Below are 27501 nucleotides of genomic sequence, written 5' to 3'. Positions count from 1 at the left end.
TCGCGTTGCTGATGACTCCACTCTCTGGCACTCCATACCTCATCCCTCAGATCGGCAGTCTGCAGCCTCCTCATTCTCTGCAGACCTGAACAAAATCAGACTGGGCAAACAAGTGGAACATGTCTTTCAATCCAGACAAATCTCACACTCTAATCATGTCTCTCCGAAAAGACAGACTGGACAACACTCCCATCTACTTTCTGAACAATCCTCTCCAAGAAGTTCTGTCAGTCAAGCTTTTGAGTCTCACTATCTGCAATGATCTTTCCTGCGAAAACCACATTTCCAAGCTGGCCTTCAAAGCCAGTCGCCGACTGGGCATCCTCCGTCGTGTGAAGTCCTTCCTTGGCACACCTGAGCTCCTCACCACATACAAGGCTTTCATCCGCAGCTCAATGGAATACTGTTCTCCCATCTGGGCTGGTGCTCCTGCCTCACACATAGCTCAGCTTCACGCTGTTGAAACCAAAGCTTTCAGAATCATTGGAATCTCCTGCGATTAAGCTAACTCCGAGGTCCTTTCACTCACTCACCACAGGCAGGTTGATGGTCTTTCTGTCTTCTACCGACTCCTCTCCGGCCTTGCTCCCCCAGCTCTGTCTTTGCTCTGTCCCCCAAATATTCCTACAGTTCGCACAAGATCTGCCAGCAACCCTCTTATGATTCATCTGCCAAAATCAAGACTCTCTATTCACCTCCACTCCTTCATTCCTCTTTTCTCTCGCCTCTGGAACAAACTCACTCACCCTGTTCAATCCCACTCCTCCCTCCAGGTCTTTAAAACAGCTGTTCACCTCCATCTCTTATCTTCCCCCATCCAAAACCTTTATCTTTTCTACCCCTGTTAATTCACCCCAGATCCACTTTTTTGAAATACCGACTTCTTTCCTGAAAGTCCAAGCAGTGTATGTGTTTTATACCTCTCCCAGCCCCCCCCCCCCTCCCATGCCTCCTTGCCACAAGCCGTCTCCCTCCCACAGATCTCCTGATGTCCCTGCTCTCAAATGTTGTACTTGTGTGCTTCCCTTTCGCTCCCCATCTTGTCTCACGCTCCCTTTATCATATGTTTTATGTGTCAGTTTGTCTTTTCGTGATGAATGTTAGCTCTTACATGAGCCTCGATCTTGTAGACAAAAAAGAAAGAAAGTGAAATTGGAATTAATTTATCATTCCTCCTTATTTTTATAAATTTCCCATTTTGTGGCAGCTGGAGGCATTGGCAACCTTGTACGTGTTTGATTATAGAGTGCAGTTTCGCAAGTTTTTGGGCAAGTCTATGAGGAAAGCTCGTGTCTTGGCTGAGGAGTATGGGGAGCGTGCAGTGAGCAAGGTTCGCAGCGTTCGTGATGAAGGTACAAGCCCAGTGCTCTTCAACTTTATATCAGATGCCTGTGCTTCTGTATCACATATCTCGCTTGAAATAACATGCACACAATCGTTAAATGCAATTTGTCTCCATATGAGCATACCTCATCATGGAGCCTCGTTTATCTTACTGGAACTTTGTTGTAACACGAGTATCGTTCTTCTTAGGTCTTGTTCGCAACCATTTTACCTGAAACTTTTTCCTTTCTTGAAATGTCTATTTTCTGCAGTGATTTAAGGCTCATTGAAGATCTTTTCTATGAAAAGACTATAGACAAATCAACACAGCATATGGGATTAAAAATTGCTACATGCTTAAATGGGAATTTAGTCCATTTCATTGGAACATCCTCTGCCTTTGCTTCTTCTTTTAATGATCCATCTGTGATGACTTTTGATTTCAATGAATGTCTTGTCTAGTATTCTCGTGTCTAGTAGATCTAGAATATCTAGTATTCTGTTACTTGAAACGGTGCTCTTTCCTGTGATGTCAAATTATGGGCACAATATTCTCTCTTTCTCTGGCAATAGATAGAGACAGTTTTAAACTAGTTACAGACTATGTGCTAGATGACAAACTCGATGCCATTGTGTCATTTTGAAGTGCACTTAAAATAGCCTGTCTCTTCTTTTTCCTTTTTTTTTTTTGGAAAGACCTTTTAACAGACCGTTTCCTTCCCCTCTGGGCTGGTGCTCCTGCCTCACACCTTGCTCAGCTTGACGCTGTGGAAACCAAGGCTTTCAAGATTATTTCAATCTCCCGTGATGAAGCTGTCTATAGGTCAATAATTTTGTGGCAGACAGCTCGGTGGTCTCTCTGTCTTCTACCTCCTCCTTTATGGTCTTGCACTCTCTGCTCTTTCCATGCTTTGTCAGCCTCCCCCCCTCCCTCCCCCCCCCCAGTTTTCTGCAGGACTCACATGATCAACCATCAACCCCCTAATGGTGAAACGACCAGGGTCACTGCTCACCTCCACTCATTTGTTCCTCTTTTCCCCACCTGTGGAATCAACTTACACATTCTCTTCAATCTCATTCTCCCCTCCATGTCTTCAACACAACTAGCTGTTCACCACCATCTCAGATCATCCCCAATCCAAAACCGTGATCTTTTCTACCCTCGTTAACCCCACCCAAATCTCTCCTCCTTCCAATTTTCCAGTTTCCCCTCCTTGGAGATTTCTTCTTTATCTATCGTGACCATCCTATGCATTATCTGTATCCATCTTGTCCACTCCATACATGCATGCTTTGTGTCATGTTTGTCTGTTATATCCTGGTCGTGTCTTGTTATATCCGTAAAAATGGCCTCTAAACGGTGGTTAATTGAGGACCTCCATCCATTGTTGAGATAGGAGAAGCAGCATGTCCAGAGTAGAATGACCTGGTCTGAATCCAAATTGATGATCCAAGATCAAGCCATTGGAGAAGAGGAAGGATTTGATATCCGAAGCAATGGTAGATTCCATGACTCTGCTGATGATAGGGAGCAGGCTGATTGGTCTGTAGTTGCAAGGATTTTTTTTTTTTCACCTTTCTTATGTAAAGCATTAATGTTGGCTGATTTCCAAGCTGATGGCAGGTGACCTTGAGCAAAAGAGAGGGTGAAGAGAACAGAGAAAGGGTGTGAAAGAGCGTCAGAGCAGGATTTTAGGACCCATGAGCTGATGCCGTCTTGTCCAGTTGCAGAATCAGAGTCGAGGTTTGACAGAAACTTCTCCACCTTGACAAGAGAGAAGGACACAGTCCAGGAGCAACTGGGTAAGGTGGGTGCAGAGAGAGAGACGGGTTTGGGGCACAAGATTTAGAGGCAAACACAGGGTTGAGGCATTCAGCTTTTTCACGTGCAGAGTCGTCTGTGTAGCTGTTTGAGGAAAGGGAGGAGATTAAGGGGGAACAAACACCAGAAACAGATTTGACCAGACGCCACCAGGATTTGGACGAGGGAGAAAGGTTTGAGATTGGAGAGATATTGTTCCCTGGCTCTCCTGAGGGTAGACACACACTTGTTCCGAGCTTTGTGAAATTAATGGAGATTGCCTTCAATTGGATTTGCCTTCCATGAGGCAAAGGCAAGTTGTTTCATGGCAACTGCCTCACCACACGATTCAGTGTACCATGGATGGGAGGAAGGGTATGACAACTGAAGGCGAGATGGGATCAATCTGTGCATGAGAGAGAGAGCAGTTTACTTTGGAAGATTTCCCACGAAAAGTTTGTTTCAGAGGCAGTGGAGATGGGAGACCAGTCCAGATGATTGCTTGAACACCGTGCCTGTCAGCCTGAGTGAAATGCCAGACTCGTCGACGCTGAGCAGGCTTTAGGAGATGGCCAGAGAAATATCCACTTTAACAAGCAAATGATCAGATGAACCGATTGGAGCAGAAGAAGAGCAGCATTTGCAGGGAAGTTTATCATTAACCAAGTCTCGAAGAGAAGATACTCCATTGACTAAGATCCGGGTCGGGAAATTGACAGATTGTGTCTGTCCCAATGAGTCGCAGAAGTCCTTTGCTGAGATGCCAGGGCTGGTGTGAGAGGGACCCACACCCATCCAGCTGGCATGATTACAGTTGAAGTCACCACATGTGAGGAAGAGAGTTGGGATGAGTGGATAGAAGGTTGTCCATGTTGTCAGACAGCGAGATGTAAATGGAGTCATCACTGCTTCGTGGATGGTACAACACACATATTAACAAAAGGTGGGAGCAGAGGGGTACCTCTGAGTTTTGTAGCAATTTTACTGTCGGGGGACATTTCCTTCACTGGCTTGGTAAAATGATCAACAACTGTCATGCCAAGTTATGATCAGCCATGAACTGGCAAAACAACACCTCTGCCCCTGGCACATCTGCCTCTACTGGCTCAGGTGGTTTCCTTTGGAAATGAACATCCAAGGGCACAGACCGTTTCCTTTTCTTCACGCATTCCTTGTGACCTGCAGTCTCAAAATGCATTTTCAGATCTTATTGAGCCAAGGTTCACATTTGTATGCTTCTGTTAGATGGCACACAAAAGGTGTACATGTCACAATATGGCTAAGCTTGAATGAGTGTCCGATGTTTGGGCATCGTCTCCCATTTTTTATGGTGATAGCCAGTGATTAATCTATTTACCTGTCGCAGTTGTTACTTGCAAAATCGAAGATTTTTCAAGTATATTGGTCGGTTGCGTTTGTGGTTCTGTCTGTTTGTTTGTTTGTTTGTCACCGGCCTACAGGTCACAATTCCAAACCGATCGTCACGAAACTTCACCAAGCTGTATAGGTCGTCCCAATTGAGAAGCCTATTGTTTTTGGCGTCAAAAGGTCAACATAGGCCAAAGGTCATCAACTTTGCCAAATTTCTAAAATCCTCAATTTTCATCCGATTGACTTGAAATTTGAAGAGGACTTGCATGTCTGGTCACTGAATTCAACCACCAAGTATATTTGAGGCCAACATAGGCCAAAAGGTCAACATAGGCCAAATTTCTAAAATTCTCAATTTTCATCCGATTGACTTGAAATTTGAAGAGGACTTGCATATCTTGTCACTGAATTCAACCACAAATTATATTTTAGGTGAACGTAGGCCAAAAGGTCAACATAGGCCGAATTTCTAAAATCACCAATTTTCATTTGATTGACTTGGAATTCTAAGAGGATTTACATATACTAGGGCATGCCCGTACGTGGGTGCCCGTTCCTTGCCAAAAAAAAAAAAAAACGCTACCCGTACGCTCTACCCCACCCGTACGCCCGTAAACAAAAAAAACAACGCTCTTCGCTTCCGCCCTTCGCTCTGACTGAATTGGGAGAAATCATGCGCATAAGAAATCGAGAAATTATTATTTTCTCCGGAAGAAATCGAATTACGAACCGTAATGGCGCAGGCTCTCGGGCTCGCAACAACGCGTTCTGTGATTGGCTGCCGGAAGTGAAGTCTTCACTGTCGCAAATGTGAAGCGATGAATACGATGAATCGCAAATTAGTTTTTATTAGTTTTAAAACATAGTTTAACGGCAACATAGTTTGCCGACGGGAAATAAATGAATACGCTCTCAAATGTGCCATCCGAGGCAGAGTCTGTTCGCCACGTTCGGCACACGTGATAGCTCGCTGCTCTCTGATTGGTTGAATCGTTTTTTGGACATAGCTCGGTAACTACTTCTGCGATTAATTTAAAACCTTGAAAAGGCACATCCTCGGGTCCCCAGCAATATACCTGGCAAGTTTCTAGTATATCGGACCGGTAGTTGTCGAGAAACAGCGGTCACAGACAAACATACAAACATACAAACAAACATACACACAGAGATTAGTGGAATTATAGATAGATGGTCACTGAATTCAACCACCAACTATTTTTTAGGTCAACGTAGGCCAAGTTTTTAAAATCCTCAATTTTCATCCGATTGACTTTTTTTTTTTTTTTTTTTTTTTTTTTTGTATACAATATCGAGGCTCGTGAAAGAGCGAACATTAATCACACAGAAAGACAAACCGACACATAAAACATATAACATAGGGAGCGGTAGACAAGATGGGGAGAGAGGGGGAAGGACACAAACACAACATTTGAGAGCAGGGACCGAGAGACATGGAGACATCGAGAGATCTGAGAGAGGGCGAGGGCTTTGGGGGGAGGGGGGGGCGTGGGAAGGGGGCAGTGGGAGAGGTATAAAACATATGGACACTGCCAGGACTTCCAGGAAAGAAGTTGGAATTTCAAACAAGGTGGATCTGGGGTGAATTAGCGGGGGTAGAAAAGATCAAGGTTTTGGATGGGGGAAGATAAGAGATGGTGGTGAACAGCTGTTTTAAAGACCTGGAGGGAGGAGTGGGATTGAAGGGAGTGAGGGAGTTTGTTCCAGAGGCGGGAGAAAAGAGGAATGAAAGAGTGAAGGTGAGCGGAGAGCCGAGATTTCGGCAGTTTAACCATCAGAGGGTTGCTGGCAGATCTTGTGCGACCTGTAGGAATATTTGGGGGACAGAGCACAGAGAGAGCTGGGGGTGCAAGGCCGGAGAGGAGTCGGTAGAAGACAGAAAGACCACCTACCTGCCTGCGGTGAGTGAGTGAAAGGCCCTCAGAGATAGCTTCATCGCGGGAGATTCCAATAATTCTGAAAGCTTTGGTTTCAACAGCGTGAAGCCGAGCTAGGTGTGAGGCAGGAGCACCGGCCCATAGGGGAGAACAGTATTCCATTGAGCTGCGGATGAAAGCCTTGTATGTGGTGAGGAGCTCAGGTGTGCCGAGGAAGGACTTCGCACGACGGAGGATGCCCAGTCGGCGACTGGCTTTGGAGGCCAGCTTGGAAATGTGGTTTTCCCAAGAAAGATCATGGCAGATAGTGAGACCCAAAATCTTGAGCGACAGAACTTCTTGGAGAGGATTGTTGAGAAAGTAGATGGGAGGGTTGTCCAGTCGATCTTTTCGGAGAGACATAGTAAGAGTGTGAGATTTGTCAGGATTGAAAGACATGTTCCACTTGTTTGACCAGTCTGTGATTTTGTCCAGGTCTTCAGAGAGTGAGGAGGCAGCAGACTGCCGATCTGAGGGAAGAGGAATGGAGCGGCAGAGAGTGGAGTCATCAGCAAAGAGATAGAGAGGATTTTCGAGAGAGTCAGAGAGATCATTGATGAAGACCAGAAAAAGCACGGGGCCCAGAACACTGCCTTGGGGAACTCCAGCCTGAACAGGAAGAGGAGATGAGAGAAACCCATTCAGGGCCACACGTTGACGACGACTAGAGAGGAAGTCCGCCAGCCATGCGTGGAGATTTCCATGGATACCAAAGGAGGAGAGTTTGGTGAGCAGAGCGGGGTGCCAGACCGTGTCGAAGGCACGTGATATGTCGAGGGAGACAGCTCTAATTTCCTGTTTGGCATTGAGGACCTCCATCCATTGTTGAGACAGCAGAAGCAGCATGTCCAGAGTAGAGTGACCTGGTCTGAAACCAAATTGATGATCAGAGATCAAGCCATTGGAGAAGAGGAAAGATTTCATATCAGAAGCAATGATGGATTCCATGACTTTGCTGATAATTGGGAGAAGGCTGATTGGTCTGTAGTTGCGAGGATCTGTTTTTGCACCTTTTTTGTGCAAAGCGGTGATGTTGGCTGATTTCCAAGCAGATGGCAGTTGACCTTGAGCAAAAGAGAGGGTGAAGAGAACAGAGAGAGGGTGAGATAGAGCAGCAGAGCAGGATTTTAGGACCCGTGGGCTGATGCCGTCGGGTCCAGTTGCAGAATCAGAGTCGAGGGTTGACAGAAACTTTTCCACCTTGTCAGGAGGAAAGGACACGGAGTCCAGGAGCAGCAGGGTACGACTGGGTATGGTGGGTACAGAGAGGGATGGGTTTGGGACACAAGATTTAGAGGCAAACACAGAGTTGAGGCATTCAGCTTTTTCACGTGCGGAGTCAGCTGTGTAGCCGTTTGAGGTAAGGGAGGGGATGGAGGGGGAACAAACACCAGAAACGGATTTGACCAGACGCCACCAGGATTTGGAAGAGGGAGACAGATAAGAGAGTTCGGTCTTGAGAACGGAGAGATATTGTTTCCTGGCTCTCCTGAGGGTGGACACACACTTGTTTCGGGCTTTGTGAAAGGAAATGAGATTTCCTTCCGTTGGATTTGCTTTCCAGGAGACGAAGGCAAGTTGTTTCTGGGCAACAGCCTCACCACAAGATTCCGTGTACCATGGACGGGAGGAAGGGTATGACAACTGAAGACGAGATGGGATAAATCTGTGCATGAGAGAGAGCAATTTACTTTGGAAGAATTCCCAGGATGAGTTGATGTCAGAGGTGGTAGAGATGGGAGACCAGTCCAGATGATTGATGGCTGCTTGAAGACCGTGCCAGTTGGCCTGAGTGAAATGCCAGACTCGTCGACGCTGAGCAGGCTCCCTGAGGATGGTCAGAGAGATGTCCACTTTAACAAGGACATGATCACTTGACTTGAAAATTGAACAGCATTTGCACATTGAGTGACTAAATAGGGAAACTATTTTTGAGGTCAAAAGGTGAAAGGTCAACTCAACGTCAACCTTACAAAATCATCATTTTTCATCTGAAAAATTGTCACTTTTCTTCCTGTTGACCCGAGCTTTGATCAAGATTGTCAATTTTAATCTTGATGAAATGGACAATTTGCTGTACAATGGAATTTTTTTTCTTGGGGGTGGGGGGCGTATTTTGCAAGTATCGTGCTCCGCATGACATCTTCTTGTTTTTGTTTTTTGACATGTAAGCAACCACCAGTTTTAAACTTATTTTGTCTTGTGGTTTAGGAGTGCATACAAGTCAAACAAGCAAACTCTTCTCAAATTATAGTAAGATAGTCGACCAGAGAACTCGAAGCAACTTGCTCTCTCGTCTTTACACACAATTAGACTTTGTAATGTATACATTTCTTTTTGCCTCTCCTGCTTTATCTTGCTGTTTCCATCTTACTGGCTGTGTTTGGGAGTACAGTTGAGGCGTTGAAAAGTCTGCAATTTTATACCAGAGACTCTTACTTGTGGCCCACTCTTATTCAACAATTGGTCATCGGTTATTTTTTACACTGGCAATAGGTGTTACATTCGCAAGTTCATATTTTTCCTACTGCACTATCTTACCTAAACTTCTGTTGCCCAGATTTAAAACCTTGGGATGTGAAGGATAATAGGGAAGCAATTATTGCTTCCTTGATATTCGTCCACCAACCGATGGACACTTAAGCAGCAATCCTATTTGCAGCTTTGTGAACTGTTGAAAGTGTCTACTTCTCATACTGCTTGTGCAATAAATAAAGCCTTTCAAGTGATAGCCGTAAAGGTATTTTTTCAGTGAAAAATATGCAGAATCATAAAACAAAGTGAAATCGTCAAAATGAAATTTCTTGTCATTCCTTGTAATATCCAATTGGTAATTAATGACCTACAATCAAAGAAAATCATTGCCAAACCGATTTGAGACTGACAATGCCTTCTCATATAGTCGAAGGTGTGAAAACAAAAATTCTTACTTGGGTTGGACTCTCTCAATTGATCGTGATCGTTGAGCTTGTCTTGCATTCTTGATTCACTTTTTTTTTTCAACTTCTCCCTCTATTCAACTGATGATTTATGTAGTGATAACATGCGCACAAACATGATGACGAAAGCTTCCTAAGTTTTGCTTGAGCGCTCCTTTGCATAGGCTTTACGAACAGCCCATGGTTCCTGCCAGTTTGGCTGCTTATGAAGAATTTAAGCACATATAATTACTCATGAGTTTCATGCCCGGCAGGAACAATTGGCCTTTGGAGCACGATATAAACTTGCTTTTATTTTAGAAACAACTGCAAAACTAAAATTTACTCCTTATGGCAGTATACAAAGTGACCCCCCTCTCCACTACTTTCCTTCCAAACCCAAATATTCCAAGTGAACTGAACTACCCGTTTCACAGCTGTTGATGCATTGTCTTGACCAGTATGTACCAGGACGAGTAAGGAAATTAAAAGGTACCAAATACAATACTGTGATAGTTCTGTGAAGTTCTGCGATTTATAACACACTAGCACCTCACATGAACCACATAACCATATAGACAAGGAGCAGGAACCCTCTGTGTTTGAACGGACTTTGGCAGGAGCACTGGCAGGCGGGAAGAGCCGTTGAAGAGAGGGTGCGCAGCCTGGTGCGACTGCAGTGCATTGCGTCTGGTGCCAATGATTGACAGGAGATTGGGGTCGAGCATCTGGAGGCGCACCAGTGAATATGCTACGGTATGTGCGGGACCAGGCTCTGTCATGCTCAAGCAAGGCTATAAAGTGGAACACAAGTGCTGTTAGAGGCTTTCTGACCGAGCCAGAGATATGATGTTGAAGAGGAAGAAGCACTTGCCTGTCACTGGAGACAAAAACCCGTTGCGCTGAGGGAGAGACCCGTTGCGCTGAGGGAGAGACCTGCATTGCACTGGGTTCAAAGAGTGCTGTACAGTAGGGGTGAGGCTCCCAAACCAGGCAGAGGTCTCTGGTGAAGGACTAGGATGCATTTCTGATGAACACCACACCACAATACCACACTGACCCCTTTACCCAAACTGTCAGGACCGGTGCCCGTCCGTCGACGGTGCCTGAGTGAGTCCAAGGGCTGCACCTATGCCCAAAACTGAATTCTCCCCCTCCTCTCTTCTTCCTCTCTTCCCTTCTCTGAGTGTGACTCTGCTGGGCTCGTATTACGTGTTCGGTAAATAAGATTGCAGAAGGGTTTAAGTGCTAAGGGGATGAAGATTTTTGCAGTTGTGCTTATTGACTGTGTGGTTTATTTTATTGTGCCATTTGTGTGTATTAATAATTACTCTGTAAATGTGTTGTGTATCTAATGTGCTTGTAAATACTTCTTACAATCCTGGTAAACAGTTGTGCTCTACCTGCCCATTTTGTCTCTTTCCTATTGATTCGGTTAAAGTGCAATAGTAGAAGTTTGGGATGTTCTTCCCCAACAAATTTGCTCCATCACTTTATCTGGTACGTACATGGCAGTTCGCTCGGCTGCACCTGATTAAATATGATAAGTATGTACTGAGGGCACGATCCCCAGTTAGGGAGGCCACGACACCCCCAGGTAAATGTTTTCAGATGGGGAAGCCTGGGAGATTTGGCCATCTAATTGGCATTTGTGGTTGATTAGCAACCTGCTGGATTGTGGAGTTATCCGCAGCCGGTGGCCTCAGAACCAGTAGTTGGGGAGGAGCCTGAGAAGTCCCTGCGTCGTGACACGAAACCCGCGTCTGTAACAATACCTTTCATGCAAGTTTAGTAAAATATTTGAGTCACAAATTGTTTCAGTCGTATAAATTTGTCGTTTCAAATAGCAAGAGCAAGTAAGGGAAGCAGTTGTCTGACTATATCCTCAGCAGGCATCGAAAGTTGCATTGTAAACTGCAACAAAGTTACTCGTGTTGCTATTGTTAATATTATGACATGTATTTGGCACAATAATTGATCAAAATGTTGTTGGGTTCTTTTTTTTGCATTGCTTAGTTCTTCATGCCGATGGTGAGGATGCGAGCAGTGAGGAAGATGAAGGAACACCTTACACACGACCCGTGAAGTTTAAAGCAGCCCATGGGACTCGTGGTCCATCTGACTTTGAGCAAGTTGCCCTTGTCCAGGACCTGAGTCATGAACACAAGGTGAGGCTTAATCAGCATATGCTATGGTTTGGTAGAGTTTTTTTTTGCTTCTTGTTTTACTACTGATGATGCTTTGTTCATTTTTGATGCCCTGCCTTCTGTTAGAATGAACACAATCAAATATATATTGTGAGGATGCTTAATTTGATAATTGTGCTGGTGTGGTTATTATCTTGCAGGGTGCTGTATGGACGATGAAATTCTCGCATTGCGGTCGTCTTCTTGCCACTGCTGGACAAGACAATGTCGTTCGCATCTGGGTTTTGAAAATATCTTTTGAGTTTTTCAGCAACATGCGCCAAAAATACAGCTCTGATGGTATGTCTTGTTTGGAATCCATGCCCACAAAAAAGATTAGGCAAATCCACTCATTGTACTATTGATGTGCAAGGACTGTAAAAACATTTTCTTGTCTGTTTTTATTCAATCATTGTTTTCCAAATTGTTTCTATTGCTATTTTATTCTTATTTCACTTTATTTATTTCATTCTCCAATATATTGTCACCGTTATGTGCCCTGTGCTTCTTTCTGCTTTTGCTCATAGATGTTAAGTTGCATGGTCGTATTGAATACATCTTTCCCCCTCTTTCATTAGCACCAAAAGGCAGCGAGATTGATTGGAATTGGTGCCAGTTCAAAATGAATTAAAGTTGTGTTCTGACAGTGCTGAGTGTTTCCACAGTTCTTGGAATCAATCTCTGTTATCGATGTCAAAACGCAACTTGATGATAAAATGTTTCATGTAAAAATGAAAGATTATTAAATTGTTTCTGACCAGCGGAGTACCCACCAACTGGGTGGGTGGAATTTGCACATTGCTTGCTGAAGAAAGTATTGTCTGTATTTCACAAGAGTCCATATATGTTTGTGTGGTGTGTGTCTAATGGGTCTGGAGGATCTGCAGGTCTAAACGGTGTAAAGGGTCTAAGGGGTCCAAAGGGTCATAAGCAGTCTAAATGTTGAAAGGGTACATTACAATAGTAGTAAGGATCTAAGGGTCTATATGGCCTCAAGGGGTCTGAAGGTGTTTAAGGGTCTAAAGGGTGAAGGACCTAAGCAGTTTAAAGGATTTAATGGTATTAAGGCATATAAATGGTGTATAGGAGTTTTTATGGGGTCAAAAGACATCTAAGGTGTCTAAAGTGTCAATGGCTCTCAGCAGGCTAAAGGTTTAAAGGGTACTTTCCAATAGTACATAATTGATAGACGTAGTCATGGTGCAACTGACATTCAAACTACATAATTAAGAGACATAAAGTCAGGTGGGTCAACTGAGGCTTCACTCGTGGCTTCATTCACAGCTTCACCGTGTTTTTTGTTTTTATTATAAAGACTAGCTGAAATGCCCATCTTCGATGGGTCTCCGTAAATACCATAATTATTCTCTTTCAGCTCCTATAACCATGTTTTGTTGTCGTTGCATTATTTAATTGGTTTCAAATTAAATTATTTTGTGTGCACAAATAGCTTTCCAATTGAATTACAACTTCAATTTCCCATCCACTTCTGAGCTAACACACACGCCACCAGGGGCGATATTTCGGTTGCATACATTATACAAACATTTGCGATAGCTGCATTTGAGTACATTTTAAAGCGTCTAACAAGTTCTGTCGGTCTACAATGTCTGAAGGGTCTAAGGGTTCCAATGGGGCTATAGGGTCAACGGGTCTAAGCAGTCTAAAGAGTGTAAAGGTCTTGACGGTCTAAAGGGTCAAAATATCTAAATGGGTCTGAAGTGTGTAAAAGTCTAAGCCCTAAGGGGTTGAGAGGGTCCAAAATGAATAATGGGTCTAAGCCGTTTTAAAAGGGTGTGCACATCTAAAAGGTGTAAAGTAAAGTTCTCAGCCTAAGGGATACAAAGGGTGTATAGGATTTATGGGGACTAAAGGGTCTTCAAAGGTCGAATGTCTAAAGGGTCAAAGGGTCTCAGCAGTCTTAAGACTCTAAAATCTAAAGGTGTAAAAGGTTCATTCCCATAGGACGTAATTGAACTGGAGTTTCAGCTACATAGGCCAATATACGTACTCATATACACTGTATTTTAGTAAGATGTACTGCAGTCATCTTTGTCTAACATGAAAGTGCTGCTGCTTTTGAGTGTCTCGTAGTGAAAAACCAATCGGTTAGAGAGCCATCATAGCATCGCATCGAAAATCTCTTGTCTTGTGTTGCCTCTTTACAAAATGTATATTCCCAAGGTTATCCTTTATACTGCCGTCAACAGGAGATATGTTTAAATTTATTTTTCTATTCAACCCTGATGAAAGCCATCTTTGATGGTTTGCTGTGATAGATCTGCTTCTGACCTTCATTTCTAATGTCACAGCAACACAAATTAAACAAGTGAGAATTGCTTTGCAATACATGTCCCCTACCGATGTGATATTTATGGTATGGGCATAACATACATGTCCCCTATCCAAAAAGGGCATAACTCTATGAAAAGTTGATGAAACCAAAAAGGGCATAACTCTGTGGAAAACATGATGAAACACCTTGAAACTCGAACTGGTTCTGTAACTTGTAATAAAGTCATGTGCCAAGTTTTAGCTGAATATATTGAATGAAAAAAGTCTGAAAAACCATGGGTGGGAAGGATGTATGGATAGACGGATAGACAGCCAGACTGGAAGGGGACTAATAAATAATAAGGCTAAATATGATTATCGTTGGCCAGAACCTTGTTGCTTAATTCAATATGACTTTTGCTCTTCTAAATGAGACGGTGTTGTCTCAATGCTGATCACGTCTTTCACCCGTTGTAGTAACTGTGACAATTAACTCTCACTTATTGATCACATCTGTTTGGTAAATGAAAATACAAAAGGAAAGGATGTGCCCTTACTATTTTGAGCTATACTGGGTTTTACACAAAGGCTACAGAGGAGATTTTATGCTGGACCACCAGTGGCATTTTTAACAATGAAAGATCAATTCCACAAGGCATCTCCAAATTTACAGTGATCCCACATGTATCCCAAGTGCAACCGACTGACCCTTTTCACCCTATTTCCAATTCTTTAACAATGTTGTCCAATTTATATTGTTTAATTTTATTTACTCTTTTGAGATCCAGGGGAAATTTGGCATGATTATTGTGGTGTGAAAATTTGTAATAATCCTTGCTCCATCAACTATTGATCCTTTACTTGTCATACTTTGGACAATCGGGGAAACATCATGATACCACAAATATTTACATTGATCTACAATAGCATGATGCATCTTGACCCAAATAATTGTTAATGATTTTACAGGTGTGCTTATTTGACGTGCTATATAAATTTTCTTTTAATTTCTGTTTATTTTGTTTGTTTTCTTTTCCTCTCAAACCCTCCTTCAGGCCGTGTGTCTCCATCACCATCTCAAGACAGCATCAACTCCTTCAAGTCAGAGACCGAGGTGAACCCTTTTTATCCGATTTCCGTCTTTTGTAAAATAGCGAGGTAATTGTTGAAATTAGTTGTTGGCCTAAGTTGGTTGGTTTGCAATGGATGTGGGAAAAAAACTTTTCATTGAAATTTTTTTCCTGCTGAGAGAAAAAAATTAATGCAAATATGCTTGCAATAAATCAATAAATGAAATGCAATAAATGCAATAAATAAATGCAAGTATGCTTGCAAAAAAGCAATAAAAAAAAAAAAATGCAATAAATCAATAAATATGTGCAAGTCCTCCAGTTGTATGAATTACCTGAAAGCCCCATCAGAATGTTGCCTATAATCCACAACTTCCCTTTCCCAATCTTCGGTCTCCGACACACCCTTTCGTTAACATTGCAACGAGTCTTAAGGGTAGGTCAATATTTCCAATCGGAAGCCTTTTCCGTCAGTCCAGGCGTTGTGGGAATCACTGTAATTTCCCGTGCCACCCTCAAGTGAAGGGTACACAAGATTAAGCATTCCTGTTAAGTCATTTTCGTGGAGAATTTTGTTTTCCAGGTGAACCGTGATGAACACAAGGTCTTCACTGTTTTATTTACATATGATACCCTCTCCATGGTTTCAGTGCTACTATCCTGAGGATCTATTCCATTTTCATTTTATCGTCCTGCCTGTTCTTTATTTATTAAATAATTACTCCCTTAAATGAGCTTGTCCACCCACCTGCTAGATTTTCAGCACTTTGAGTATCCCTGATTAGGGTTAAATGGTGAAATATTTTCTTTGACTGGCATGGTAACTGCACAGTTTCTGGAATGCCGTAATCAATTCCAGGACATGGTATTAATTTTGGAGTTTGCTGATGGAGCTGATTTGTTGATTTGTAATACTCAGTTCCAGAAAGAGGACAATAAGCTTGTTACATACACGTCAGGTGGGTCGATGACAACCGTTGACTACCTGATGGTGCGTCGGCGAGATAGGGGGCACCTCCGGGACACAAAGGTGATCCCGGGGGAGGAGGCTGTTTCACAGCACCACTTGGTTGTCTGCGACATAAGGGTGAAAGGTGCGAGGAGAGCTCGGCGGGTGAAGTACCAACCGAGAATGAAGGTGTGGAGGTTGAAAGAGGTGACAGTAAGGGAGGCATTAAAAGAGAGGCTGAGTAGGGTAGAGGATGATGTGGTTGAGCTTGAAAGTGGTTGGATGTCAATGAAAGCTAGTCTGTTGGGAGCCGTTGGTGAGGTATGTGGATGGACAAAAGGACCACCGAGGCACTCGGAAACATGGTGGTGGGATGTTGAGGTTGGAAAGAGGATTGACGAGAAGAGGAAGAAGTTCAAAGAGTGGCAGAAGGCGAAGGGTACGGGAGCAGAAACAGCAGAGCATGAAAGTTATAAGGCAGCCAGGAAGGCTGCAAAGAAAGAGGTAGCAAAGGCTCAGGAGGCATGTAGGAAAATGTTCGGAGAACGCTTGGATTCGGAAGAGGGTCAGAAAGCAGTATTCAGGATTGCAAAGCACATAGCGAAAGAGAGGTGTGATGTGATGGGGGTGAGTTGCTTGAAGGATGAAGTGGGACAAATCATTGTCGACCCAGATGGAATTAAAGGAAGATGGAAAAGATATATGGAAATGCTGTTGAATACAGAGAATGAATGGGATGGCAACATAGAGAGTAACCCAGTTTTAGGACCGGCAGAGAAGATAACTGAGAAGGAAGTTGAGGAAGCGATAAAAGCAATGAAGAGTGGAAAAGCGGGAGGGCCGACGGGAGTTGTGGGAGATATGTTGAAGGCAGCAGGAAGTTGGGGTGTGAAGAGAATGACAGAGATCTGTAATCTGGTGGTGAAAGAAGGCCGCATTCCAGTGGATTGGGAACTGAGTACCCTCGTCCCTCTATACAAGGGGAAAGGTGACCCTCTGGAGTGTGGCTCGTACCGAGCGATAAAGTTATTGGAGCATGGAATGAAGGTATTGGAAAGGGTGTTGGAGAGGAGGATAAGGAAGAAAGTGAAGATCGACGAAATGCAGTTTGGATTTATGCCAGGAAGAGGAACGACAGATGCGCTTTTCATTGTGAGGCAGTTGCAGGAGAAGTACATGGATAAGAGGAAGAAGCTGTTTTTTGGGTTTGTTGATCTGGAGAAAGCATTCGATAGGGTTCCACGCAAAGTATTGACATGGGCATTGAGGAAGTTAGGAGTGGAGGAATGGTTGATCAGAGTAGTGATGGCAATGTACAAAAGAGCACGCACAGCTGTAAGGACGAAGGACGGGAACAGTGGTGAGTTTGAGGTGAAGGTGGGAGTGCATCAGGGGTCGGTACTAAGTCCACTACTATTTGTAGCTGTGATGGAGGTGCTGGCTCAGACCGTAAAGGAGGGTTTACCGTGGGAGTTGTTGTATGCAGATGATCTGGTGTTGATTGCGGAAAGTATGGATGGACTGAAGGAAAAGATGAACAAGTGGAAGGAATGGATGGAGACAAAAGGTCTGAAGGTGAATATCGGAAAGACAAAGGTGATGGCAAGTGGTAAAGCATGTGGTGAGGTGGAAAGAACTGGGAAGTGGCCGTGTGCTGTGTGCAGGAAGGGTGTCGGAGTGAACTCCATTCAATGTACAATGTGTGCTGAGTGGGTTCATCAAAAATGTAGTGGTCTGAGAGGGTCATTAACCAGTGTGGCAGCTACATTCAAATGTAAGGTGTGCACAGAGGGAGCTGCAGATGGAGGAAATGTTGAGTTGGATCTTGGAGACGGCGTGAAGCTGGAAGGTGTGAAAACATTTTGCTACCTCGGAGACATGCTGAATGGAGAAGGTGGATCAGACTCGGCAACGGTTGCTCGAGTGAGATGTGCATGGAAGAAGTTTCGGGAACTGAGTGGCGTGCTGATGAGGAGAGTGTCGCTGAAGCTGAAGGGAAAGGTGTATGCTGCATGTGTGAGAAGTGTTATGATTTATGGGAGCGAGACATGGGTAATGAACGTAGAGCAGCAACGAAGGCTGGAAAGGGTGGAAATGCGAATGGTTCGATGGATGTGCGGAGTATCGTTGAGAGAGAGGAAGACAAATGATGAATTGCGAAAGATGATGGGAATATTACCTGTGATTGATGCTGTGAAGAGGACCAGGCTGAGATGGTTTGGTCATGTATTGAGGAAGGATGAAAGTGACTGGTTGAGAAGAGTGATGGAAGTTAATGTAGAAGGAAGTAGAGGACGGGGAAGACCGAGAAAGACTTGGCTAAAGATGGTGGAAGAAGAAATGCGCATAGGTGGGCGCGATTCGGAAAATTTTAAGTCCGCTTACCGCTTATCCGCTCCGCCAGCCCGTGTAGTCCGATTCGCTTATCCGCTTCAGCGGCCGAAAATCTTAGTCCGCTTACCGCTTATCCGCTTCGATTCGATTTTTTTAAAGCGCTTCGACGTTTTTAAAGCGATTTTTGACGTTTCTAAAGGGAATTTAATGCTTTTTAAGCCTAAATAGCCATTTCTAACTACTACAAAGACAAACAAAGCTTTTAAGATCAAAAATATACATTTTTATTTAAATAAAATTTATTCAAAATTTATTGAAATAAAGTTTTCCACTCGACTCTACTCTACTCTACAGTTAATTTAAATATAATTTTAATATATGCAAGTTACATTAAAGAAAAATCAATTTGCCCGTCCTTTCTTTGACAAGAGAGTCTACTAGTCAACAGACTAGCACTAGCAGTCTGTTGACTAGTCCTCGTCTTCCTCCTCCACCTCGTGGGCCTTCTTGAGGATTTGGAGGTTGCCCTTCATGAAGACGAGGGCCTCGAAGTTCGGTGCAGCCAGGGCCGACCTCTTAGGCCTGAGGATGTCCGACCCGTAGCTGAACACGCCCTCGACCGAGGCAGAGCTCGGGAGCGGCGTGTTATGCCTGAGAAATAGAGTTACCCAAGCATCACGGAACTCGAGCGGGAAGAGATTGGGCGAGAGCTGTAACGTTTGGTTATTCAGACACAAACAAGTCAACAAGATGGCGGGCCAACGGACTGCCGTTTATTCGTCATGGTGTCGTGAACATGCCGTAAACCATGACGTGAACATAACGTCATGATGTAATGCGTTATGTTACAACCATGTCGTAAACCATGACGTGAACATAACGTTATGATATAATGCGTTATGTCGCAAGAGCCGAGTTGTTAGGGTTTCACTTATTATTCACTTAAATAAATATTCACAATTCTAGAGTAACGGCTCAGGCTAACAGCTGATTTGGCGAATCGCGATGCGCTTTAATTTTTCGGTAGTCCGCTTACGCTTATCCGCTTCGGTTTCCGGGGGTTGTTCCGATTCGCTTATCCGCTTCGAAAACGTTAGTCCGCTGCAGCGGATAAGCGGATAAGCGGACTTTCGAAGCGGACCGCCCACCTTTGGAAATGCGGGCAAGGGGGTTAACAAGGAGAGATGCAGAAAATAGGGCAAAATGGAGAAGATTGTCATGGGGACCGCAAGGCTAACCCCCGCTCTAGCAGGGAACATGGCCTTAAAATGCATGTTGTTTGCATGGTAACTACACAGTTTCTGGAATGCCGTAATCAATTCCAGGACATGGTATTAATTAAAGTGTTAGTCAAACAAATTTTTATTTGAAAAAATAAATAGGTATATATGCTGAAAGTCCCAAAATGTCGATATGATTCAGTCATTTTATGGTCGGAAATAACTAAGAATGTTGGAGAGACCCTCCAGGAACCTCCGGCATCTGGGGCCCGTCATAGGACCCCAGATCCCTCCTGCCTGTAGTGGTAGCACCCTAGATCGGCAATTTTTCTTTTAGTCCTGTAACTATTGTTATTATTATCATTATTATTATTGTTATTTAGTATGCAGTATGTGGCTGCTGGTTCCATCATTGCTGGGCTGCTGATGTGCTGCTAATGCAGTGCCCCCTCTTTCCAGTAAGCTGACACTCGTTTTGCCCACCTTGGAAGGATGACAGGCTGAGTGAGTCAACCCACCTGGTGTATTTAATGGCACGACAAGGGCTCAAACTCAAGATCCTAAGATTTCAAGCCATCCAAAGAAGCTGTTAAGCAACACCAGACTTAGGCCTGCCACAAATACTACATGCATCTGTGTTGTGTGGTGTGTGTGGTGTGTGTGGTGTGTGTGGTGTGTGTTTTTCAAAATATTGAATATTCTATGAAGTTTTGCAAAATGTAAAAATATCAGAGGAGTATGCAGTCAAGTAACAGCAACAACTTGTGCTGTCACACTTATCCAAGGTCCCTATCACTGTAGAAGAAGTTGAAGTGAATACAGCTGCTCCGTTCCGACAGCAGCCATTTTGCAAATACAGTGGTCACACTGCAGATTTACTCGATCTCTCCTGGTCCAAGGTATTGATTTTTTTTTGATTTTTTTTTTTTAAATAAGGCAGGCAGACAACTTATGTTTTCTCTATCAAGTCTCATTCATGGACGTACTTTTCATTTGCCTTTAATGCAAGACAATGAATGTCCGGAAAGTGTTTTTTTTTTTTTTTTTTGGTGTGAATTATATTAAAATTACTGTACAAACCTCTTGAATTACTCCAAAATATTTGATTGTGTATGAATTTCTGGACTGTTGTGATATTGAGGGCAATATTTGTAACCTCATTGGTAGAGGTTTGTATCTCCCACTCCGCTACCTTATGCCATTTCAAAGGTCAGTCAGGTGCTCTGGCTCTTGATTGATGGTAAAATATTTTAAACAAATGTCGTCCTTCATTTGGCTGGGCAGTCTCTGAATTGTTACTCTGATGCAAGGCCCTGCCTTCAAAACACCAAAACAGCAGCTTGTGCAGGAGTAGGATTGAATTGCTTCACTAATAATGGAGCTCAGATCAAATAGCTCCATCGCAAGTGCATTTCTACATTACTGAGCTATCTCTTGCAATCTTTACGTAAGAGGAAAAAAGATTGTAATCTTATCTGTAATACAATACCAGATTATTATGATATTTTATGTTATCTTTGTCTTACATGCATGAGCAGATTAGTGGTGTGTGGATAAAGCTGCATTGCATTATCCTCACTTGTGTGAGTTTGATTCTCATTGCTGTGCAGCGTACATTTCCATACAACACAGTGACGGAGAGATTATCTGTCCAGGATTGCTTCTTAATCACAGAAGCGTTCACGACTTGTCTTAAGTGCTCTGACACCATCTACTAACAAGGATGCATACTGTCAAATATGCATAGCTTGATGACATCACACAAGTTCAATGGGGGAAAAACTTTTTGGTAATTGCAAAAGAGAAACAAAACGTTTCATTGCATTGTCAAAACCACTTTTGGCCTAAAAATACTCATTTTAATTTGATCCAATGAAGTGGAGTGGTGGTGTGGTCAATGCAGGGCAGAAACTTGGTACCATCGGACCTCACCCAGTAGTATAAAGGGAAGAGAAGGAGAAGAAGTTTGCTTATTCTTCACTGCCAGCTAGCATACCTTTCCAATATCAGTCATCTTGGTCTTCCAAGGGACTGAATAATTGGAATATAAAGCATTCATTAACTATATTCTCTGTCTTGTGACACTACATACTGCTTGTGAATAAACTACCAGATAATATTGTGTAATTTTTTTCACTTTGTGTAACAAACGTCTCATCTCGGGGTGTTCTTTGTTTTCTGGCAGTTCACTCTCCAACTGGTACCTGCTTCATGTTATTTGGTGTGCCTGTTGTCGACTTGATCCCCACCTACACCTCCCCCACCCCCATCTTCTCGTAGAACTACTTCCTGCTTTCTTCATCAATGGATAAGACGGTGCGTTTGTGGCACATCTCACGGCGCGAATGCCTTTGCTGCTTCCAGCACGTTGATTTTGTGACAGCCATTGCCTTCCACCCACGGGTAACTACCCACCAGCTACATTTATCCACCCATCCATATAAATTTGGGATGACTGGTTATTGTGTCAGCTCATAACAACCAGAACTTTGTGCTTGCTTACCTTGAGTGGAAAATAAGAATTTATTACTGCGAGGATTTATTTTTAGAGTTTAACAAGCACTTTTCCCCCCTTCAGTCATCCATATTTCACTGTTTGAACCAAACCAGCTGGCATTGTGGTAATTGAAGTTGCCACATTTTGAGAAGGTTAATAAAATGAGACATCCAATTTGGCACTGGAGATGATATTATTTCCAATATACTGTATATTGTTATGGTCGTGTGTATTTAACTACCATCATGCCACCTGACGGGTATGGGATGAAAAGATCTCCGCATCCGCTGGGTTCATTTGCAACGAACCATCTTCTCCGAACACAACCATCGTCGCGGGGCGTAGATAGGCTAGCTGGGCGAAGCTTGGCGACGTTCTGCATTGAGGCGCATATACGCAGACTCAATCTGCCCATGTAACGCATTCATAAACCAATTTATTAAGTGCTATGGAGGGCGCTCCTGATGACCACACATGGTTTCATCAAAAAGAGGCGATTCATTTACAAGAAAATGGGGAAAGAGGAAGAAGGCACGGCCACACAGCAGTGATCACAATTCTCAATCAATAACTATCGACATCGTTATGTAAATGTTTCAATTATCCAAGACAGATCAATGGTGATACAACTTTTTGTATGATAATCAAACCCTTGTGTATTCCACATGTAACATTGAACATGATGCATTAATAAATCTCTAATTGCAGCGTTCTTAAGCATGATTGGTAAGATAGTTCAGTATATGTGAAATATCATTTGTCATGAGATAGTGTATGCAAAAATGTCATTCTCAAGGCAGTGCATGCAAACTTTTCCAGGCATATATCATAAGAAGTGACATTTATTTACTGGTTTCGGTAAGGTTGAACTGATGGCAGATTGGCTATCAGTTGCATGTTCAGCATATTGTTGTTTCTTTTTCGACCTCTGCCCTTCTTCAGTTGCTTCGGTAATAAAAGGTGTGAGAGTAGAAGTTTGTTCTTTGAAGAACGTTGAAAGACTGTTTTGACTAAAGTGCCAAACTCTGATTTGAACTGAATATGTGTGGCACAGTATCACACAATGACATGGGTTTCACATTTCTTTAGTGTCAATCGTAATGGCATGGAATTGGAAAAAACATGATGTAACTGTATTTCTGCTTGCATTGGCACTGGTAGGACGATCGCTACTTCCTAAGCGGCTCACTTGACGGAAAGCTTCGCTTGTGGAACATACCTGAGAAGAAGGTAGCGCTGTGGAACGAGGTGGATGGCAGTACGAAACTTATCACCGCTGCCAATTTCTGTCAAAATGGACGCTTTGCTGTCATTGGTACCTACGATGGGCGATGCATCTTCTATGAGACAGAGGTACAATACGTGCTTAATATTAATAAAGCAAGGAAGCATTTACTAAGCTATATGCATTTATTTGTGTTACAATAAAGGTTGTGCACCAAAGTCTAAATAAACCCACCAATGAACGTGGCCACCATTCTCCTATCTTGCCATCTTGAGAACCATAAATGATGGACAACAATGCAAACCTATTTGATTTTGGTGGAGTATCTTCATATGTTGAGAGATTAGATTGCTAATCTAAGCGATGATATTGTGAAAAGTTTCAATCGTATCACCTGAAGGACTTTTGGTTTACCATTTCACTTCAGACTTGTACCATGTTTACACCGCCCTGTAGGTCTTTTATATAAAACCTTTTTGTGGCGTAGCCCATAGGGCAAAGCAGTCTAGAACGGTGTACAGTGTTTTTCCGTCCATATGTATGTATGTATGTATGTATGTATGTCCCCTCAAACGTATACGAATCAGAACTGAGGATCTGGTCACATGACAGCATGATGTGATTACGTCTGATGTCATTACGGCGTACAAGGGCTGACTCAACACCGCCATTTTGATCCCAATGTTGTTCAGGCCGAACATATAATCGAACCTGTCATATATCGCAATCGCCATGTTCTACCTTTACGTTTTTCATTCAGTGTGAAACACAAACAAACGAGTTTTTAGATGATCATCAAATATCAAAAGCATAGACGTTACGGATCTTCCAACGACACAGTACATATAGGCCTAAGGCTTCATGCCTTCATGCCTCACCTTCTGGCCACTTTGGACAAATTAAGCCCAGGTTTCTTAATGCAGTAGTTGTTTTCGTAATAATAATGATAATAGTGTTAATACTATTATAGTAAATATAATCGTAACACTGCAATCCCTTTGTCGTTGTTGCAAGGTTAATGGATTGAAGCGGTGTATGGTTCATGAATCGATAAGTGGTGTATGGTACTTATAACGTGGAAGTAAGGAATTAGCCTCGGTTTTTTAAAAGTAATATCATTTTTGTAATAATGATAACGTAGCTTTAATATTAAAGTAAATCTAATCATAACACTAATCCCTTCGTAGTGACTGCAAAGTTACTGGAGGTTAAAATATATCATTTTCTATATATTAAAGTAGTGGCAGTTTTGTGTCACGCTACATCATTACCTCCATGATGTCATTACGTCGTACGATGGTGTACGACAGCTGATTCCACCGACTGACATTTTAATTTATATGAGCTGTGCAGGTTGAACATGTCAAAGCGGTCGAACCTGTCATGTGTTTTTACACACGGACAGCTGTACGTTGCAGCGAGTATAGTACTACGGTTACGCCGCTGTTAAGACTTTTGGTCTTGTTTATTTTTCTTTAAATAACTTTATAATTAAATAGACATTCACAATCAGCATAAATATAAATTACTTTGGATACAAGATATTAAATTGCAAATAAGAACAGGTCGTTGTTCATCTTCAGATAAGAGGAAATCAACAAAAAGACTTGGCATGGAAACTTCAGAAAACAATGATCATGTCAGGAAGTTGAACTTTTGATCTTGTCCATTGTGATCTCAAATAAATACATTTGGACCCGGCACTCGCGGGGAGGGGGGGGGGGGGGGGTGCGTTCCCGGAAAATGCCGTGAATGTCGAATCCACGAATTGTTTCAATGGGTAAATGGGGGGGGGGGGGGGGGGGATAGTTTCCCCCATGGTTGCTGATTCATAAAGGGAAATCAAAAATCCTGTGAAAAACCGCGAATATGCGACACACAGGACGGCGAATGTCAAAGCAGGTCAGAAAAACTGAATGTGCCCGCAAAAATAATTTAGAATCATGTCATTGCACAGTACAGTGGCTTTATGCGTAATACATGGAAGATGGTTTTAGAACTGCAATGTGCACAGCTGGTGGGAAATCGTTTATGTATGGCTGGAAGTGGTTTTATGTTTGACCTGTGGAAATTGATTTTGTAAGTGTTATGTACATTTTATCAACCGCGAATATGTGAGGTCCACAAATTTTGGGACCGTGAATGTCAGGGTCTAACTGCACTCAAAATGATTATCGACTTTTATAGACTGAGAAAAGAGCATAAAAGCTGCCAAAGATGAAATTTTACACACTATTGTGGCGCGAATCCCTCAGTTAATACTAGGGCTCGCGGATGACCAAACGGGCTTTAACTCTGAGGTGACGATCAACTCGGATTCGGCTATAAAAGCACGGGAGGAAGAATGAAGAGGAAGAAGCGGCAAGCGCGTATCTGTAATGCGGAATGTACTCAAACGGGAATCCGGGGTAAAATGTACAAAAATAAACAGATTTATTTCGGAACCCGATACAACGAAGCGTGACGGAAGAACTAACTATGGTTCCTAAACCGGGATCCCGCACTCAGACTTCATATACAGGACAAGGGTGATGAATTAAATAAAAGAATCGTCGTGTATTTGTGAAATGTGGTGCGAGCTTATCTTTGTCTGCAGTGGTGCGTCCGTCGTCCAACGCGGCCCCGTCCTGCCCCGACATTGGCGCGAAGAAACTTCAGTCTGCCTCGCTCACGCGCTCCTGCAGGTCCCGAGCGACCCGCTCAGCGGCACGCCCCGCTCCAAGCTCCTCGTCGGTCGCACACGAGGTCCGTTCGCTCACCACACCAAGCCTTGCTCCCAGCACCAAAAGCACCGCGAAGGACCAAGCACCGCTCCAAGCACCACAATGAACCAAAAGCACCCAGAAGACTCAGGGAAGATGCCAACGACCACGCAGGGAAAAAGAGCCAACAGATCTCCAAGAGCGAAGTATGAAGGGTCCAGCGCAGAGTAGCACAAGCACGAAGGGTCAATCGCAGAGAGAGAGCTTCAAGCACGAAGGGTCCAGCACAGAGAGAGCTAAAATGTCCTCGAGCGAGTCCTTTTGTCACCTGGCGTGTGACATCAATTCTTTCTCTGCCCCAACCAGAGCCTCGTATCTTCTTGGTCTCTCGAACCTTCCCCCGCCACCGGCGCTTGTCCTCCAATCAGCAACCCGCTGTTAAGGAGCGGCTTGGCGCCCTCCGCACTAATTGGCCGAATCCGCACCTTCCGCCTCAACCAATCACACGTTCCCTAGGCATGGCTTCAGCCTGCCATGATGTTCATCGCTAGGCCAGCTGGTGGTGTGGCTGGCTGCGGCCCCACATGGCGGTGCCCCGATCTGGCTTCCTGCCTGTTTCCTTCCAAAGTCATTGTGGTGGAGGGGAATTATTTAATGTGTGCTAAGGACCTATCTAAGTGTTTATGTGAGTGTGCAATGCTATAAGGGACACAGGTTTGATCACCAGGTCTAACACACAGGGGTCTTATCTTAGTCCCTACACCTATTTAACACACGAACATCCTTGTATGTTCACAGGTATACACTTACCCTGACAAACCGCCTAACACACAGAACTTATTACAGGTAGATTCGCTATCCCGACAGACGAAGCATGATACCTATTCAGATCTACCTGGCTCTAGATATCCCTCTACCCAAATTCATAACACCATTAATTTATTTGGTCAACAGTTTTCCTGTTCACCACTGCAATCTAACAGTTTATTTTTAACTGTTTGTGGAAAAACTGTAGAAAAATATTCCTCAACCCTTTTTTCATAGCTTTGCACATCCTGTGGCACAACAAGTCTTCCCCATTGTTAAAAAGGTGCTAAACTTGTGAATGACTGTTGTTTACTCAAGCTTGACTTTTTTTTTTCTTTTTTTTGCTGCTTAATGGAGTGATAAAACAGAAGGTTCATGATTGTTGACAGATTATGCATAACCTCTATTCGTTATGCTAGCTTTTCAGAAAAACATGTACTTTTGGAAAATCCATATTCAAACCTGAAGGTAACACTAAACAGTCCAGCAGGCAAGGCTGAGGTCCAATGTTTAATTCGCTGAGTAGTTTTCATCAATGTCTATCACAGCCATTGTGTTTGATTACACCACCCACACTTACACCTGATTACACTCAGCGTCACCCACAAGGCAATAATTAAAACGGCGTTTGGTGTCATTCTGATTATTGCACTCGCATGACACCCCTTCCGCCTTGGGAACATCAGACGCACGATGCCTGCTCAATTCTGCATGAAGACCACTGTAGTCAAAATGTCAGACCTGTCCCTTGCCGGGATCGCTATATTGGTTTAGTGGGTTGAAGGGAGTTAGGGTGTTGGTGTGGACGGAGGTGGAATTCTTCAATTATTGAGAAATGTTGTACTTTGTCATATGAATTTTTGTTGTTGTTGTTTATGGAATTATTGCAT

The 27501-nt window shown here is 43.3% G+C and overlaps 1 protein-coding gene across 1 annotated transcript in view; it reads left to right on the top strand.

Annotated features, from left to right (window-relative positions):
- Positions 1-27501, top strand: part of WDR44 (WD repeat domain 44) — a 66159-nt gene that overhangs the window by 31234 nt on the left and 7424 nt on the right. Inside the window, exons 9-15 of the mRNA XM_078784415.1 lie at positions 1246-1352; positions 11364-11515; positions 11695-11833; positions 14863-14921; positions 20166-20279; positions 21661-21783; positions 23039-23230. Coding sequence (XP_078640541.1) covers positions 1246-1352; positions 11364-11515; positions 11695-11833; positions 14863-14921; positions 20166-20279; positions 21661-21783; positions 23039-23230 — 886 coding nt within the window. The remainder of the gene's footprint in view (positions 1-1245; positions 1353-11363; positions 11516-11694; positions 11834-14862; positions 14922-20165; positions 20280-21660; positions 21784-23038; positions 23231-27501) is intronic.

The sequence above is a fragment of the Myxine glutinosa genome, chromosome 1 (genome assembly GCF_964187855.1).
Source record: "Myxine glutinosa chromosome 1, kmMyxGlut1.1, whole genome shotgun sequence".
Lineage (NCBI taxonomy): Eukaryota > Metazoa > Chordata > Myxini > Myxiniformes > Myxinidae > Myxine > Myxine glutinosa.
This window is presented reverse-complemented; position numbering and strand designations above follow the sequence as displayed.